We start from the raw sequence: 18,917 nt of genomic DNA on the forward strand, positions 1-18,917 counted from the left end.
ATACAAGTACCGAGCTTCAGACCAGGTTCAAGAAGAGTAACCTGGGGACAAAATTGTCATAATCTATAGAGAAGTGAAATAAGAATACATGGTAACTATGTATTTTCTTTTTATAGAGAAGTGAAAAGAACAGTAACTGTGTATACAAGGGTCGTGTGTGCGTGAAGTTGTCCTTGTTATTTTTATTGATTATATGTTTATTTCAGAAACGTACATGGTTAGTTTACATTACACTATATGTTAACTGAACATGTTCATTACTGAAATGCACGCATAACCGCCAAGGAAGGAACGCTCCCGCGTGACCTTCGTGCAAAGGTGTGGGAAATTAATAATCCAGTCGTATAATTGGAATCGTATTGTTCTTTAGTCGGATAGTATGTTATAAATTATACGATATGAGTCAAATTCAAAATAATGACCTCGAAATGACGAAGAGTATGCCAAATGTGACAGCTATTAGAACAAACTTCAGACCACTAAAAAGAATAGAGGTCTCATCATGAAAACCTGCAACAGCACCAATCAGTTTATATTCGAGCGCCCTCGTGTGACAAGTATAGTCAACAACGTTTTCAAGATGGCGGCGCCCTTGGTGTCTGCTGATATAATGGAAGACGAAAATGATTCTTTGAGTTCCGACGCTGAGTTTGAACCTTCAGATCTTGGAAAAAAAGACTAGTAAGTGTTCAACAATGGAGCGATAATTTATCACATAGGAAATACTTTTTATTGCATCCCACTTCCAATCCTAAACCCACTCCGAACCTCCATTGCCCACTTGTAGTTATCTAGAACATATACATACAATTGAATTGGGGGCTAGAATTTGAATTAGGGTAAAGGGTGGCGGTATAATGAAACGTCTTAACTCTTACTTTTGCGTTCATGACCGTAATAATTATATATATATATATATATACAAGACACGCTGTCGTGATACATTCCACAAAATAACATTTGTTCACAATTAGACCTTTCATAACTGGCTTGGCAATTCCAACTACTAATTGGATGTGTTTTTATTTTATTACTTTTTTGGCTTTATCATATCGCATGTCACTTTTCATTTTTGTTTGTATCCATTATCTTTCATCATGTTAAGTGATTAAATAAATAAATAAATTGAAGTTTTCTTTTTATAGCCAATGAAAGCATTGTAGATCTTTCTATCAAAGTCTTTTATAAATACACATGTATATTTAAAATAAAAACAAATTCATGTATTATGAAACCCATGGTAACCAATTCCCTAGATTTTTCAAAATATTCATAAATTTTACAATTCAAACTGAAATGAGAAGTTTCTACCTGCAGTGCTTTCAGAAAATCCATTTACATATTTTATAACTACCAGTAATTTAAAGATATTTACTGAACATTTCACTGAAATCTAATTAAGACAACTGGATTGGCTATAATAATTCGTGCAGTGTTCCACAGCAAAGCCAATCAGATTCTATAATTTTATAAAAACACATTTATCGAATGCTTCATTCAAATTCAATTGAGACAACTGGATTGGCAAAATTTTGTGCAGTATGCCGCAAAACCAATTGGTTTCTGGTCGGAACGTATATGTCAATTGATTGAGTCACGTTCTGCACACCCCTGGACTGGGATGTACTTTATAGAGGTGTGTATTCATCCTCAGTGATGTTGTCAATATCACTTTCTTACTCATAGTTAATTGCAGATTGTGTAATCTCTGTGATCACACGTGTATCATTCCCTCAGTGTGTCTTTGATTCCATACCTGAAATCTGATTTTATGTTTTTCCTCAGTCTTTCCTGAATAGTTCTAATTCTAAGTATAGGATTATTATTTGAAATGTATTTATTTCATCGTTCACGTCACTGTATAAATAAACAAGAAGTAAACAACATTGGGGAAATAAAAAATCATTGCTGTCGCATCATACACCATGTTTCATTGGCTGTAGAAGCCATACCATTTAATAATACCCATTATCCATGAGTCTTTGCAGAGTCTTTCAATCATTAAGTCAATTTACAGTCATGAACGCAAAATATAAATTACATCAAATTTGTCTAAATGCTTGAAATGAATGTTTCGTTTGCTTAAATAATTTTAAAAGAATGCAAGTACAAATAATTTCATTATCATTTGCCACAGAAAGTTAAATTGCAATAGTGAGTCAGTGTCAAAGAAGAGGTTAAAGGTTAACTGACTACAATTAAGTTCTAGACTGGTGGTATTCATTTGTGATTGGTTAAGTTCATTTTAATCACTATTTGAAATTTACAAACATTTATAAACTTTATATAAATTTAACTAATTCATGCCTTCATGAAACCTGGTGTTGCATGTAATGTTTCTATACGTAATTTTACTGGCAGATAGTGTAATAGTAATAATTTCTGTAACCATGTTATTCCAGTATCTATTCTTTACAGACAATTTTTTTTTGAAAACCTGATAACTTTCTTGAAATGAATCTGTGTCTCGTATCAAATGTTAATAGTTGGAAAGTCAGTGGTGAATTTGATCCTACATGGCCGTCAGTTATCTTTGTGTTTTGTCCGCTGTCATCTTTGATTTGAGGGTGGAGTGTCCTGGAACTTGAGCTAAATTGTGAAAGTTCAGTGATTTGAATTGGACGTTACATTGGACCAATAAATTTCTAGTTATCCAATAATCTCTGGTGTTTTACAGCTGGGACAATGTCTATGAACAAGAGTTGTCTAACTTCAAAGAGAGTGGTGATAAGGGTGAAGTATGGTATGTACATCAATCAGTGTGTATTTTCTCTTGTTCAATTAACCATCAGTGCATTACAGTTATTACCCTGATAGAAGATGTAAAACATGTTTCTTGTTACTCCAGGTTTGGTCATAGTGCAATGAACAGGGTGATTAAATGGATGAAGGATAGTCCATTGGTTGAGAAGGAAGATAGCATTCTTGATGTTGGATGTGGTAATGGGGTGTTTCTAATTGAGCTGGTAAGTTTAAACGACAGTAACAGCAATATTCATCATTTCACTTATGTACTGTTTTCACCACTGTGTAGTGAAATGTGAGTGTGAATGTACCAGTCAGAAAAGATAACTCTGGCTGTTTAATTAAACATCACTGATAACTTGATTTGATTAAAAGGCAGAAGTCTGTTAATCAAGTCTTTGCTTTGAAATACCAGAAATTACTTCATACTTCAGGAAAATTGAGTGTGTTTGAAATGATGACATTGCCACTTACATGGAATCTGAAATAGGTGCAGCTCCAAACTGATAGACAGGATAAGTTAGTGATCTAGAATTTATTGAAACATGAATATATTGGTTAAAGTCATTGAAAGTACAAATGTAAGCATTATACTGTAAGCATCATTCAATAGTCATGAATTAAGGTCACACATATTAATGGATTAGACATTGAATCAAGACTTGTTATTATAAATTTATGAATTTGGAAATAAATGTTCCTTGAGGACAAGTTTCTGATGAGTTTCTCTCCTATCTGAGCCAGAGGGTTTTTTATAATACCATGAAATTTTAATTATTACTTGTAGCATTTCATTTGAACCTCTAAGGTTCTGAATAAATATACAATTCTCGTGTGTAGTAAACATAATATTCAAATTAAAAGTCATTATTTCTGTATTCTTTTCATAGTCTGCCCTTTTTGGGCGAGTGCTAAATAAAATGGTCAGGACAGGGGTTGCAAGATATTTTGAATAATACTGACAGTATTTAAATTTATGTGTTAGACTAGGATTAAAGACCTTCAATTGATTCTAAAATATGCATCAAAAACAATTGACATATTTACAGAGAAAAAAATGGATGGATTATCAGACATATATAACAGATTGTGTTTTGCACTTCATGAACATTCAAAAAATATATAATACTGTTGTTTTTGCTGCAGGCTAAACTTGGGTATACGTCTCTGGTAGGAGTGGATTACTCTGCATCTGCAATAAGGCTGGCCGAAGATATTGCTGACTCTGAGAAACTGTCAACAAACATTATGGTAAAAGTCCATCAATTGTAATTATTATAGTGCCTTGGGATTACTACATAAATTGTGTCCAGTCTTATTACTGTTTACTACTACAGATTTGATCAGTGATAACCATGATGAATGTGTTATTGTTTGGTGGTGAAGAGGATATTTAGGGGCTTATACAACTAAGAATTCATTCTTGCTATTACAGTTTGCAACTACAGATTTGAGCAGTAATGACTACCGTGAATGTCTCCAACCAAAGAGTTTTAAAATTTGCCATGACAAAGGCACTTACGATGCTGTTAGTTTGCATCCTGATTGCCCAGAAGAGAAAAGAAATATTTATTTAAAGCATATAAATGAAGTCTTGGTGGCTGGAGGACTATTTCTTTTAACCAGCTGTAACTGGACATCTAAACAACTCATAGAACATTTACAAAAAGGTAAGCGCGATTTGTAATAGATATGATGAGTTTGAAAATGTAATGAAATCAAATTTTCTGTTTTTAGATTTTCAGAATATCACAACATTTTTGCTCTTTACATTTCTTAATTAATATGTCTTCTCAGATTTTGATGTCGTTGAAGAATTGTCTGTCCCAACATTCTCTTTTGGAGGTGGAGCTGGAAGTGCAAATGTTACTGTTATATTCAGAAGCAGATGACCTCATCCATCTGTAGAGTGAAAAGAAGAACACTAATTTGTTTAACAACATCACATACAACGTTGTTTTATCTCTGAGAAGATGGAGATGGATTGTGGAACACATCCTCCAGTTATTGCATCAGTTTTTGCTTCATGCAATGATGATGAATTCAGCAAACAACAATTGCTACCAGCTGTTTCTCAGCAAATCGAAATGCTCCATTACATGGCTTTGTTGATACACTATGATATTTTGTAATCATTATGGTTCTCAGATAATCATATGCTATTGGTGAATATTTATTTTAAACAAAGATTTTAGACAATGATTACCATATATTGTCTACTATGTACTAAATATGTTTCAGTTGTAACTCAGGGTGAAGACACATTTTTTCTAAGTTGGATCATGAATATTCATTAGTTGATCTTTATCTACCTACCACATGTATGTGAATTTTATGAAAAATACGCTCAAAATATCCATGATTACATTTGTTCTGTATTCACACATGGCACTGTGACTTTTTATAGGAGTTGTTCTGTAAGCAAATATATTTTAAATAAGTGAAGTAATTAATTTTGTGTATATTTTTGTTTACTAATGTTATGTATTGCTGATGTACTGTTAGTGTTTTGTATTTTTAACAGGGCATTGTGTGTTCGTCTATGTGTGTGCTTGTGTTTCTCTACCTGCATCTAGAACATGCCTGGGCACATCACATTCAAACTTAACATGTACATCATACATCATGGGATACATATATATGTACATTCATATCATGAACTGATTCAAGATAGCTGAATGTCAGCCATTTTTGTGCTAAAAAATAAGCAAAATCAAACATTTCTGTATTTTAGAAACTGGATTTCGGACATGTATTGATTGATTATTGATTTTGTTCAATCTTGGTACATACACCTAACATAATGGGTCCTTGCACTGGTGGTTCGTTTTAACAAATGCTGTATTATTTATATATACACAGGTATTTGTTTTGTTATGAAATTTGAAATGATTGTATATGTGAGGTCACAGGTGAGGTTCTAGTGTTGTGCTGATTGATGACGCAACATCCAAGCACTTTTGAAGATCGGTTAGGCAATCTTTCTGGGGGCATGAACGACCCATTATGAAGTACCTCAGCTCCACTGGGTGTTTATGGCTTTTTACAACAACTGGACATCCATTACTATGGACAAAATGTCTCTGTCAGTAGTCAAACAGCTACAGATACAGTTTTCAAGCCAATTATCATTGATGATTGAACCATCATCAACGTATACCTCCTAGAAGCAAAATATTTGTACAGGGGGTTAGAGACTTGCTGGCTAGGGAGACTATCACCATAGTGAAAGACAACCTGTTTGCTCTACATTCACATATTATTATGGTCAACCGAAACAGAAGTGGAGGGGGGTATTCCGCCTATAATAGACCTAATTCAACTGACTTAGTACATCCCACAGATCATTTCAGAATGGAAACTTCAACTGACTTGGGCTGTTTGCTAGTGTTGATGGATCAACAAGATTTATATCTACACAACTCAGCCCAAAAATTTACTGTTCCTAGGACTTCAATGATTGAGAATACTAGCTCAGTGGTTGCTTCTTTAGGTTGAACATTGCCTCTAAATATTGGGAGTACCAGTAGCATGCCAACATATCCAGTCGTTGAACATAAACCTACATCTAGACAACTGGCTATTAGAAAATCAGCGAGGAATGGTATTATTATGTCCACAAAACAATCTTGCAATATTCTTGGGTTTCATAGTAAATGGCAAAAGTCATTCCCAGTCTGTAGACATAATATAGTGTTCATGGTTGTAGATTGCAACATACAGCAATCCTAGTACCTAGCAAGGTGTATCAAGGTCAGAGATCTGGTTTGCTAGGTACGCTCCAGAACAATGATGTTGAGAACTTTTTAGGAATGACTTTTTCAGTGTAGGGAATAGTCATCCAGTCCGGCGCTGGTACTACAAACACAACATAGATGGTCATGATCAATACTTTGGTCGCATACAGCATGGATCCTGTAAAGCCTAGTAACCCTTAAGCACCAACTCCATTTGCAACCCTGGTTATGGATGCCTCAAACATAGATTGGAGGTGAGACATCACATAAACATACTGGAGATGTGAACCCTCAATTAGGAGTGTTCTAGTTCTCTTACCGTGTGATATTCAGAACAGGAAAGTTAAACAACTGAGTGGTAGTAGATTGAATTGCAAACAATTGGGTTTGGGGTTGGGGTGATCCCTGAGAACTAAGCAAGCACTAAGCCAGCTGGTGTAGGAGCTTGGCCTGGTGCAGTGAGAAAGGAGTTATAAGCTTGTGCAGTGCAGCTTTAGTAACATTTCAAGTGCCTATACTCAAACAATGAGCCTTGTGCCTGGCGAACAGCTTATCACCCTGCCACAGACAGACAAACTCTATTCTAGTGGTTAATATTCAAATTGGCCAGTGAGGTTTTCACTTCTGGAAGCAAAGCAATACATCTACCTGGCAATACTGACACAATATCTTTGGGAGCTCCTCATAAGTCCAACACTGATCCAGTTACACGCCTAGAGGCTATGAAGCAATTTACAACATAGGGAGACTTCTAGCCAAGTGTCAAACATCGTCATCATCAGATTCCAAACGAAATCTATCCTTAAGTTATATATGGTATGCTGGGGGCGATTGGTGTGATGGCGATTGACTGTCCTCCTGTAGCAAATGTCAGGGACTTCTTGTTTCACATAAAATAACTTGCGTTCACCACTAATAAAATATAAAGGGCTTGCCTATGGGTTATAGTTCTGGCATATACTGGCATTACCTACGGGGCACACCCACATGTAGTGTCGTTTTTGACGAATTAGCCAATGGTTTAACATACTAGTGCAAGTGACATGCAGTAACAATTGTCCCAATCTCCATATTCACCAGTTCAGGGCATTTGTTAACTCACTGTTTTTTCAGTCAGGTACATCTATCAGTCATCTTCCTAATGCAGGATTCTGTCTGTAGGACACCAAATGTCTTTACTTTCACGTCCTGATCGCCTGCCAGCCAATAAGTTTCAATTGAATTAATAGCAATATAGAGGTGGTGTATTTTCGAATTAGGAACATGATCGAGTTATGCAAAATTTAAATCAATATCAAATTAACACCCTGGTAATTTTTTTGTAAATGACTGAATTGTTTGTCACAGACCCGGCCCCCCCCCCCCACTCAGGATCCATAGGGGGCCGCATGCGCGTTCCCATTTTCTCGGGAAAGGGGGTACTTTTTGACGATCTGTCTCGGGAACATTTTCCCGAGAAAATCGTAGAAAAGGGGGTATTTTTTGCTTGTTTTCCCGAGATTCTCAAAATAGGGGGTGTATTTCAAAACACTTCCCGAGATATACAAAAAAGGGGGGTTTATTCCCAAAGCTCTTGAATCTGGTTCGGGGCGGGGTCGGGGTCAAGATTCTTAAAAGTCGCGGACAGCCCGAACTCCTTGTTAAACGTGCAGGACACCCCGATTCGCATCTGAGCATGATGGGAGGTTGGGAGTTGATCGTGATCGTGAAAGGAGTTCTAGACTGAAAAGTTCCCTAGATAGGGGGTGAAATTCATCGGAAAAGCCCGTGAAAGGGGGGGGGTTAAATTTTCTTCTTTTCCCTAGATAGGGGGGTCAAAAAAAATGAGGGAACAAGCATAGGCCCCCCCCTAAATATAGGGAGTGGGGGGACCGGGGTCACAGAATGTTTGTCAGCACTCATTTCTCTGACATACTTGACCAGTTTTGTTTCATATGAATGACGATTTGCTTTTGTTTTGATGAAAAGATTTGCTTTTTCATTCTTGCTCTTTTTTGTATCCTTCAACCAGAGACGGGCATTGTCATTCACAAAAATTTGGTAAATATTTTAGTATTAATGTAATCAATCTGAGGGTCTCTTTTGCGAAATATTTATGCAATACTTCTAGTAAAGCACAACCTCTGATAGAACAGAAGCTCCTCGTCTCGACCAGATAATGTGCAAGTGTTATATTAGATAAGCTTTGCTGTAGCACCACGGGGGAAGTCGTGGCACAGTACTAAATCTGTGTTTTAGGAGCACTTGTAATAATTAAATCTGGAACAAACTACATCGTAGTCATTCTGAGCAAGAAGTTGAACCCTATGTTTTGCCTAAAAAACTAACCTTAACACACACCTCCATGTTGGTTCATAATACTAGCGTCTTGTGCAGCTCTTCATTTATAACTTTTACAAAGATTCAATGTCGGATGCACTGATCCAGTCATGGAGTGGCAGATAAGTCCACCACTGGCAAACCACCTGTTCAATCTATGACCATGAAACTATTTATTTGCCAACTGCCAACAAAAAGACAAGTACTTGCTTTGATGTTCCTGTATAACCAAGCTCACGTGTTGGATGCCCTGATTTTGGAGAACATAGATGAACAACATCTAAAGTCACAAACTGGTTATTCAATGGGATGTTGAAGTCCAATCTAACTTAATCAAGGCTCCCAGACAACAACAGTCCTGGTCTTTTTGATGGATGTGCTGGCCTTCTTTAAAGAACTCTCATATAAATCCATGGCTTGTTGTGGCACGGCATAATCTCTGTATGGTATTTTGGTGAAGACTTATCTTCAAGGCTTCAGTGATATCCAAATCCTATCTGGACGTCTTGAATCAAGTCTGAAACAAGTTAACTTAATTTACTTTTTTTATTGAAGTGCTAAGCCGAGTCACTGCGATGTCAGTTTTCCTCTCCTAAAGTCTTACTTTCTGAACCTCTTAAAATAAGAATCTTTTTTTATGTTGCAACTTCTACTGCGAGAACCTGCGTTTAAAGGGTCTATCAGGGTACTTTAAAGACATCTATGGAATAGCCAACTCTCAGCATTTACAGTCTTGCACTATCAGTCCTTGTTTGATATGGCTGTTCTGATTATCGGAGTCAAATTTTATGTCAACGATATTTGCCACACCTTTACAACACCCAACCACCCTGTGGTGTTGTCTATACTTATTTCATATTCGCACACACCCACCTGTTTTGTTTGTACAATGAACAAATTATACAGTTGACTTTCAATTTAATCAGTTGTTTTAATATTATGAATATGGTACAGTTGATACTCTATCTGCCCATACAGGGTTCGACTTTTGGTGACTGACAATAGACTGAATTTTATAATCAATGCATAATTACAATGCAAACGTGTCAGAGTGGTGACATACATGCTATTTAAATGTAATAATCTTTGATTGAAAATGAGACTAATTATAGTGTTATTCTGAAATAAACCACATTCTGATGAATTGTGTAGTTTACACAGATGTAATATCCGTCCAAATTGTCCACACTACCATCTAATAATTGTTCAGGTTAGTACATCTTAGATTATCTTGTGAAGTACTTATTATATCCATTAGCTTTATCTCATACAGCTAAGGAAATGAATTAAAGGCTGGCACACATAATTGAATGATATTCTATCTTCCCCATGTTTTCATGAACGCGATTGAAATCCCACAATGGATATAGTATGCACGCATCGCCTAGTCTAGTCTAGTCTAGTCTAGTCTAGAGAATATAACATCAGATTCTACTGTACATATAGTTTCCGGTAATATAACAGTCCCCTGGATATGCATATCTATTATAGAATTGTTGACACAGTGAGTGAACACAGTGTAATCGGTTTAGTGGTTCGCACACACACTTGCAATCATCCACCCACTCGCACGCTCGTTTTTGCTCGCAAGTCACCAGACCTCATAGATCCATAGATCCGATTCCTCCGAGCTACTGGCTTTATGACACCGCCCAGTTCTGCCTTATGCTGACGCGCCAGTGGCGGATCCAGAGGGGGGGGGGGGGCAGGGGGGCGATGGCCCCCTCCAAATAGATGACGATTCATATCATCTGGATTACGCATAGCTTCTCTGCGGTTTACGCTCCGTAATTTTAAGCGTAGCTTGGCCCCCTCCAATACATTTTGCTGGATCCGCCACCGTGACGCTCTGAGCAAGAGCAGGTTAAGACGATGTCATAACGCATCACAAAAGAGGTCATATTCTGCTAATTCGCGTCAGATATTAATTCCACGTTTACCGATGTGTGACGGAGATGAACGGACGTTATTAAAATTTGTTCTGTTGCAAATGAAGCAATGGCTAAATCGCTATACTACATGTATTTATAGACGCTGAAGCAATGGCTAAATCGCTATACTACATGTATTTATAGACGCTGCGCAATACATTCTTCCATCACCATTACCGAAATATTATTATTATATTATTGATAGGGGGTCCTTGTCGTCATAGATGGTGAGCAAATTAACAAGCAATGCAAACAACGTCTGGATCCACCCATAGTAGGCTAGTATTTTAGTATTGGCAGTGCATTATGGGTTCGTCATAATAATAAAATTAAGTAAATAAAAAATGTATGATATATATTATAGATCCGTGATACATCGTGGCCATTCCAGGGTGTAAACTCGTTCTTACAATTAAATAAATACAACATTAGTATATTAGGCCCATTTTATATGATATTTCAATCGTGTGCTTGCGACGCAAAACCTAATATATTGTCAAATATTTTGATTTCAATTATTTCCATGGGATAACAAATTTAGTTTTTTTCGGCAAATTTTTAATTCATTATCAGTATCAGTGTGTTTAAATTTCCGCGAATTAGCATTATGGCATTTAACGTCTGTCAAATAACGGCCAAATAAATACGTGGAATCATAAATTACTAAGGACCTGGCGTAGAATTGGAAAATACTCTGAATAAACAAATGTCCAATTCGGGAACAGGATAATAGTATATTTGGTTATTGATGAAATAGTAGGGCGCCACCAGACGGGCTTAGTAAGTGCGTCTTGTTTCTCTCATGAAGTTGACGCTGATTGCGCACAAAGAAAGCCGCTCATCCCGCTCATTGGATGGCGGCACATCGTATAAGTGGTGTGTCGCATACGACTTGTTTACCACTTCCGTGTGACTGAGAATGTTCTAGAACCGTACTGTGTCTGGGTGGAATTTTTAGAAGTTGGTTGAACAGGTAATAGGACACTGTAGGAAGCAATACAAGGTAATGGAACATTCTAGAAATTTGTAGTAAGTTCCAGACTCATTATGTATGCTGATGTAATGGTCTATTTATAGACAGTGTGGGTATATATAGAGGAGTTGTTCAGCACTGAGATCAGATCGAAGATATCGTTGAATTGTATTGGAGTTTAAGTATCTAGTTGTTGGAGTAGTGGAGTTTTACCGCGTTATTGTACTTGATGTTTGCAGAGTATAATAATACCAGTACCAGTTGAAACCTCATCTGTTGGCTCCATGTTCGTATTTTATCATCGCCGCCAGGGAAGTCTTTTTGTTACTGTTGCCATTTTGGTATTTGAACCATCACACCTGTACTATACCAATTACGGTAATATTACGTTGCGTGTGACATGGTGTTTACAAATGACGTGCAGATGATATGTGGTTCATCGTGACAGATAATAAAATGATTGGTTGTCCAACTGTGGCCGTATGATACATCACATTTTATTCAGATTTCATTTCGTTGCATTTGGCTGATGTATATACTACATGTACTCCAAATATCTCGGTGAATTTAAGTCCAAGCGCTAACATTGTTGACATAATTGTTTTAATGACGATCTTGTTTCGGTGAAATGGCGACATTACGAGGTGACAATTCAGGTTCATTTGACAGGTGTTCAGATACAGGTCACAATGTCACTAGGTACATGTTTATTTTGACCTGAGTAATGTTTTATTAATATAAATACGGATTGGTGGTGCGTATAAACAATCACCCCTGTTAAGGTAATGTCAATGAAACGGCGCGATAAAGTTCGAATGTTACTATGACGTGATTTCACCATTGTTGACCCCACGTACTTCCATTTGACCAGTCAGTCAGGAAACATGACGTGAACACAATTACATCGCTGACATAAAAGAACCCAACTGCTTAGAATATTTCGTGATAGAAGAAATCTTGTCGTAGTTAAACGTACCAAGTGGATACTATACTGTGTTTATGCCAAAGCATTGCCCACTGAGCAATGTCAAAATAATTAGTTGATGTAATATTTGATTCAGAGCGTGCGTTTGTAATGTTATCTTTGACTACATTGTTTACAGTAATTGGTTTAATCCTAGATCTTTTTGGTGAAAATTGCATTCAATGTAAGCCTAAATTTTACACATCCATTACTCTGAAATTACCGATAGAAAAGATATTCTCTTCGAATGTGTTCAAGCCAGTCATGGAGGGCCATGGAAACTAAACATTACTACATTAACGTAAAACATGCATTTAAAAATCGCATTTGGTTAATAATATATTCTAGTGTAGGTCACCGTGCATTCTTGTTTTGTTTCTCTTCTATGTAACGTGGGAATTAATTCGACAATTTGTTCAAGAATATGGTTATGAAACCCTGCAAAATATTTTTTCCCTTTTCTTAGTTTTGATGAATTTTTAGAATGAAATTGCATCAGTTTAAGTGTTTTTTTATTATTCATTTGTTTCATCATTTTTCTTGTAGGTTTTCCACTCTTGTCTTTGTCTATAAGCTACAATAAAACGATTATATAAAGTAATTTATTATTTGGAAAGAAATATCATCGATTGAGCTCAGATTGCTTGAATGCGTGTTGCGTCGTACTACATACATGTGCATACAAACAACAACAAGCAGCTGACACTAATCTGCATTTAGACAATTAAATAAGTTTCGAAATGTTGCCACTGTCTGGATAATGTGTTACTGTACAGCACCCAACAATGAACGAAATGAACATAGCTATATAAGCAGTAAGTCTAATGATGAAATGAACATGGATGAATATAATAATTGGACGAAATGAACATCGCTAATCTTATAGCAATATATGGGTGAATGAAGATGAATAATCACATAGTAATGTAATGTTTTACTTTAATACGTGACTAAATGCCCACACGTACAAAATAATGTTTAAATACATGCAAGAAAAAATAGTCACTAAAAACAATCTTGAGCATAATATTAGACAAACAAGATGTTAAGTGATTGCATCCAGAGATTGTTTACGTTCTTTAAAGCCGAGATAAATAATTTCCCCAATTGTGTCAAAGTATTTATAATTTACTATGTAATAAATTAACAAACTTCTACCTGGTAGGCGGGGTATCGTAGTATACAATGTTGATCTCAAAACCCGAGAAATTGGGCAGTTCAAAACAAAATGTTACTCGTTCTCAATTACATTACATTCAAACGGGTATACTCGCTCGTGAAATAGCATTCATTTTCTAATCATGAGCTGATGGGCAGAGATTTCCAGTCTAAATAAAGCAAAGCGATACATTGACGTAAAGAAATTACAAATTAGATTTCGTAAACTATTTTTCTTTTGTAAATTAAATCCTGTTTAAAATTAACATAAGTTTCATGTTTGTGACTACATGTATTATGTATTATATAATATCTTTCGATATTTTTGGAATAGCTTTACCGTTATTGACAGTTTGTGCAACCCAGACATGGGCCAAAACGACATCTTATTACTAAATTATTTACAAATAGCCCCTAACAATCATTGCCCTTTTCCGACAACTCGCATTGTTACATTGTAACATCTGTGCAAAAATAGCCGGGTTTTCATCTAACATTAATTTCCAATTGCGTACAATTCCAGTGTTAATATCAGCGTTAAACAAATTTATAGAACTTATTATAAACTCCCCCTCATAAGTAATGTTTTTAACAGTAATACCCACATACCGCACTGCCCTAAAGTAAAATTTGGAGGTTGCTGCAAGCATGATGCTGCATTCCGGGCCTGGTATGTAACATGTTTCTGCATGTGCCTGAAACCATTTACCAGGTGATAACAATTCAACACCTAGATAATTAAATTTAGACACAGTTTCTATTTCTTTATCATTTCATTTATCAGGCGCCCAGCTTTAAGAAAAACAATAATTTTAGTTTTATGTTAGATCCTCTAATCTCTTAGAGGGTCTATGGTTTTATTCAGGTTCACTTGAAAGTCAAACTATTTGCATATAATAAATGAAATAGCCTTAATATACCAACATATACTAGTGGTGCCTGGGCTTGTTGAAATTCAATTTTTAACGTCTTTAATATAAAAGCAAAACGGAAGTGGAGAGATTGCAGAACCCCGCTGTAAATCACAATTAACCTTGAAGAAATTAGTTTGGTTGCTATCTTCACGGCTGTGTTTAAATGTTGATACGTAGAATAATGGGAGTTTAAAGGTTTCCCCGTCCCGCAGTTATATAATTTACAAAATAGACATAAACATATTTTTGAATGAGAGTACTGAAAATGTAGACGTTGTCAACAGTACTTCTGTATTGATGAAACCAACTACTAATGCGGTCAGATTAAATATTAGTATAAATGTTGCTGATTATATTAAGCAGCACAATCCCGCAATAATTGGCTGGATTGTCAAAATCTCTTTCTTAAAAACCCGTACACCAATTTTCAGGAAAAATCTCTTCAGTAACATCTCGTAAACTACATTAGTCGTGTGTTTCCAAGATTCAGAGGGGATGTCTTCAGACCTCGGGGCTTTATTATCCTTTAACTTTGCAACGTTTTGCCTAATTTTGGGCATATAAATGTAACCAGGCATCAAATTGTATACACCCACCTCAGAATAAGATTTAATATATAAGGTCGTTCATACTAGTTTGCACTGAGACTAAAAATCTGTAAAATTATCTTCCTCTTCTGGAGGTGAGTGATTTTTTACTACATATTTTTTTATTTACTATAAGCCTTGCCACACAGCTTCAAATCACCTTGAGATTCAAAAGATCATCAAGTGTCATTTTCTATTCACCACGAATCATTTTTATAGGCTACCTTAGATTTAATATAATAATGTAGACTACGCTGACTTCTAGTGTTAAAATAATGATTAAGTTCGTTTGACACATTGCTTTGCTAGACCATGGAACTACAAGCCAGTGGTTAATATTATTAATCGACTTAAAAACATGGCTTATGAATATTATATGAGCTACATGCATAGATGATTACCGCGTTTACAAGACATTTCAAGTGTTTGTTCGTCGGCGGCGATTGGTAAAAATATTTTTTTTTGGCATTCTTACTTGTCTTCTCCAAGCGTACCTGTTTCTCCAGGAATGTATGTCCTATCATGACAGAAATCCAAGACTTGGGATGGTCATCGGGTGATACCAATATCAAGCAGGTTTTAAAATATTAACATTTTATAGATTTTCAAGTGACTGAGGGGCTGCTCCGTTCGACTCGTTTAAACGCACAAAAAATAATCACCTGTTAATAGATGGCTAAGATAAAATGCTGCCATGTAAAACTTGCATTTATCTGTCACGTTAATCCTGGCATCCACGATCCTCTCACTTGAAATACTATTACGAACGTTATCACACATTATTTTAATTGAAAATGTCACGTGTTAAACTTGGTATAATAGCTATCATTCTTAGTGATATCCCACTTAGGCTAAAAAAAATGCGGGGTAAGTTTTTGAATGTGATCCGAGCCGATCTACCCCGACCCAGAGTAAAACCTTCGAATCTTGGAATCATGTTTTCTGTAGTAGGTAGCACGTAATCAATAACACTGGTGAAATGTAGGTAAACTTTCCACTACCCTCCTTTTTGAATAATCCACCATTGACAATTTTGTATTTTCATACTCATACTCATATCAACTATAAAAGTCTCTGTAGTATTCTGACAATGTATGTTCACATTAACCAGTTCAGCTTCCTTAATAATGAAAATTATATCAAGTTTTCTTGCAGAGCGATGTGAACAGAACTGCCACCGGCTCACGCCCTCAGCGACCTAGAATGAAATGAATATTGCTTAGTAATACGCATGGAATGAATATATAGTATTATAAGAGTAAAATAAAGATAGCTCAACAAGTAATAGTAATACAAAGTTGAAATTAACATGGCTGAATAAGGGTGAGATTACCATGGATGGACATATGTGGGCTAATACATGTAAGAAACGAAGACGAATAAGCAAATATGAAATGTACATGCCATGTAAATTGTAATACATGGACGAAATAAATAAATAAATTAATATGGCTGAACACATGTAGATTATGTAATTCACGGGCAAAATAAGGGCGCATAGTCATGATAAGTTGATAAGTTAAACAGTAACATACTAGAAGAAAGATCAAAAGAAGGATTACGAATAAATAAAAAACAAACATTGGCGCGCACTGCATTGCATTATGACTCACCTATAATACCAGTTATGTTCACAAGATATCTTGTTTAACCACATCTTTTTTTGCTGTTCATTGCTAGCCTTTGAAGCGTTTCAGAACGTCTCCTGTCTTTAAGATATTTACTATATGTGCCAGTGTTTTTGATTACAATGTCATTGTTGCCTATGTTATAAGAATGAATAAATCCCCCTGCTTAATATGTGACGTATCCCATCCTTTCCAGTGTAAATGCCTTGCACGTGTATCGTTCCTTTTTACTGTCGCCATTGTTGTTATAAACTGATAAGAACATTGTGTGTCCATTGATGCATAAAGGTATTGTAATAGAGCCTATGCCGAAACATTTCATGATCATCTCATCAAATTTTATGCGTTGCTAAGCGACACATGACGAGAGGAGGAATCACACTCTGTAATATTGACACCATCCGTACTTGCCTGACTGCCAACACCTATCACAGGATTCATCATTATAGTGTTTGAACCTCCATATGTGCGATATATGCTCTTATAATGATCTAATTACGAAATGAGCTCCACTTTGTGTTGACATGGCAACAACACAAGTTGGATAGTATAGATTGACACTGTGATCACATGACAAGAAACATAACGTAATGATTCATTTACTAGAATATTGGCAGAGTAGACATATCGTAAATAGCATACTATGCAATAACTGTTCATTTGGTAGTGAACATTATATCGATAATCCATATTATTGTTGTATGATGTACCCTTGCATGCTGTCGTGCGTAATTGTGACGTCTTTCCGTCTTTCTTAGTCAGTATCCTGTCAATAAGGTGGAGGGTGTTTGGGGTGTATTGTTGTCATCACTACCTATATATCAGATAATTAACTGCCCAATAGCTCACGCTGAACTCACCTTTCTTAATTAGCATTGAAATATATTATGGCTAAACAACATTTCCTTTCTTCTGCTAGGATGTTTAAAACGGTGCAATTTTTATTTTTATTTTTACAATATTTTGACAGAAGCCAGAGGCAACAGTTGTGAACGGTCTCGTTTGAATGACGCGTTCGCTGACTCAAGTCATCTTTTTTTGACCAAAACGAATATTATATATACAGGTAAACGTTGGTCATTTAACATGCCATGCTTTTGGTCTTGGCATCATGAAAAATATTATTAAATAATATGCTAGATAATTCGACATAAAAGGTAGGATACCGTTGGGTTCTGTTATGTCACACAGAGTGTATGTATGTCGCAGCTATTTTTGGTGTCGAGTAGTTCGTGACATATCGTAACAAACAGCGAAAAATGCATTTTGTTCCTATACAGTATGAAAACAAATTATTTAGATATGTCGATTAATAAAAACGTTTTTTTTTTCATTTGGTAGTGGAAAATATAACGATACGTATTATGGCAGAACCATCATTGAAATACATATATACATATCAAACTGTTTTACAAAACACGACGAAACAAATGCCCCCTTCCCTATCTCACTATGTTGAACAGGTGTATTGATTATTAAGTGTAATAAGAATAAGTTCACCCCAACGTCCCTGTGTGACATACTTCGAGATGACGCTGACAATTGCGGTGCCGATTTTAGTTATCTCGTTTTAATGTTTTAGCGACGAGAACGAGAACTCCGGGGAGTTGTCGCTGACACTTTATCTCAGCTGATAGTTGCAGTTGCTTTTACAAAAGACAATGATTATTGCCGTTGTTCTTTGTGATATCTGACAATAGAAGCAATGGGTGGCGACGTACTTTATTATTCCCGAAAATAAATTATGGATAACCTAAATAAAAAGCGAGGAATTAGTATGCAAACAGAAAATAGCATATCTCACCTGGAGGAGGATCTACTTAAGCATTCTCTTTGTCCGTAGCAACCGAGCGTATACAGGCAGTAGCATGAAAACGAGGCCGTACGGCAGAAACACATGACCTGCTTTATAATATTCAGTATATTACAGCTGTGCTGGTGCATAACGACGGCAGTAAAGC

General features: G+C 36.0%; 1 protein-coding gene across 1 annotated transcript; it reads left to right on the forward strand.

The window, feature by feature from the left end:
* The first annotated feature begins 571 nt into the window (after positions 1-571).
* LOC102805418 (EEF1A lysine methyltransferase 2-like) lies at positions 572-5,194 on the forward strand. The gene is made up of 6 exons (XM_006815286.3): positions 572-681; positions 2,678-2,743; positions 2,849-2,966; positions 3,892-3,996; positions 4,181-4,415; positions 4,543-5,194. Exons 1-6 carry the CDS (start codon positions 581-583, stop codon positions 4,635-4,637), a joined length of 720 nt encoding a protein of 239 aa, XP_006815349.2. The 5' UTR covers positions 572-580; the 3' UTR covers positions 4,638-5,194.
* The last annotated feature ends 13,723 nt before the right edge of the window (positions 5,195-18,917 follow it).

The sequence above is a fragment of the Saccoglossus kowalevskii genome, chromosome 3, assembly GCF_978046115.1.
Source record: "Saccoglossus kowalevskii chromosome 3, keSacKowa6.1, whole genome shotgun sequence".
Lineage (NCBI taxonomy): Eukaryota > Metazoa > Hemichordata > Enteropneusta > Harrimaniidae > Saccoglossus > Saccoglossus kowalevskii.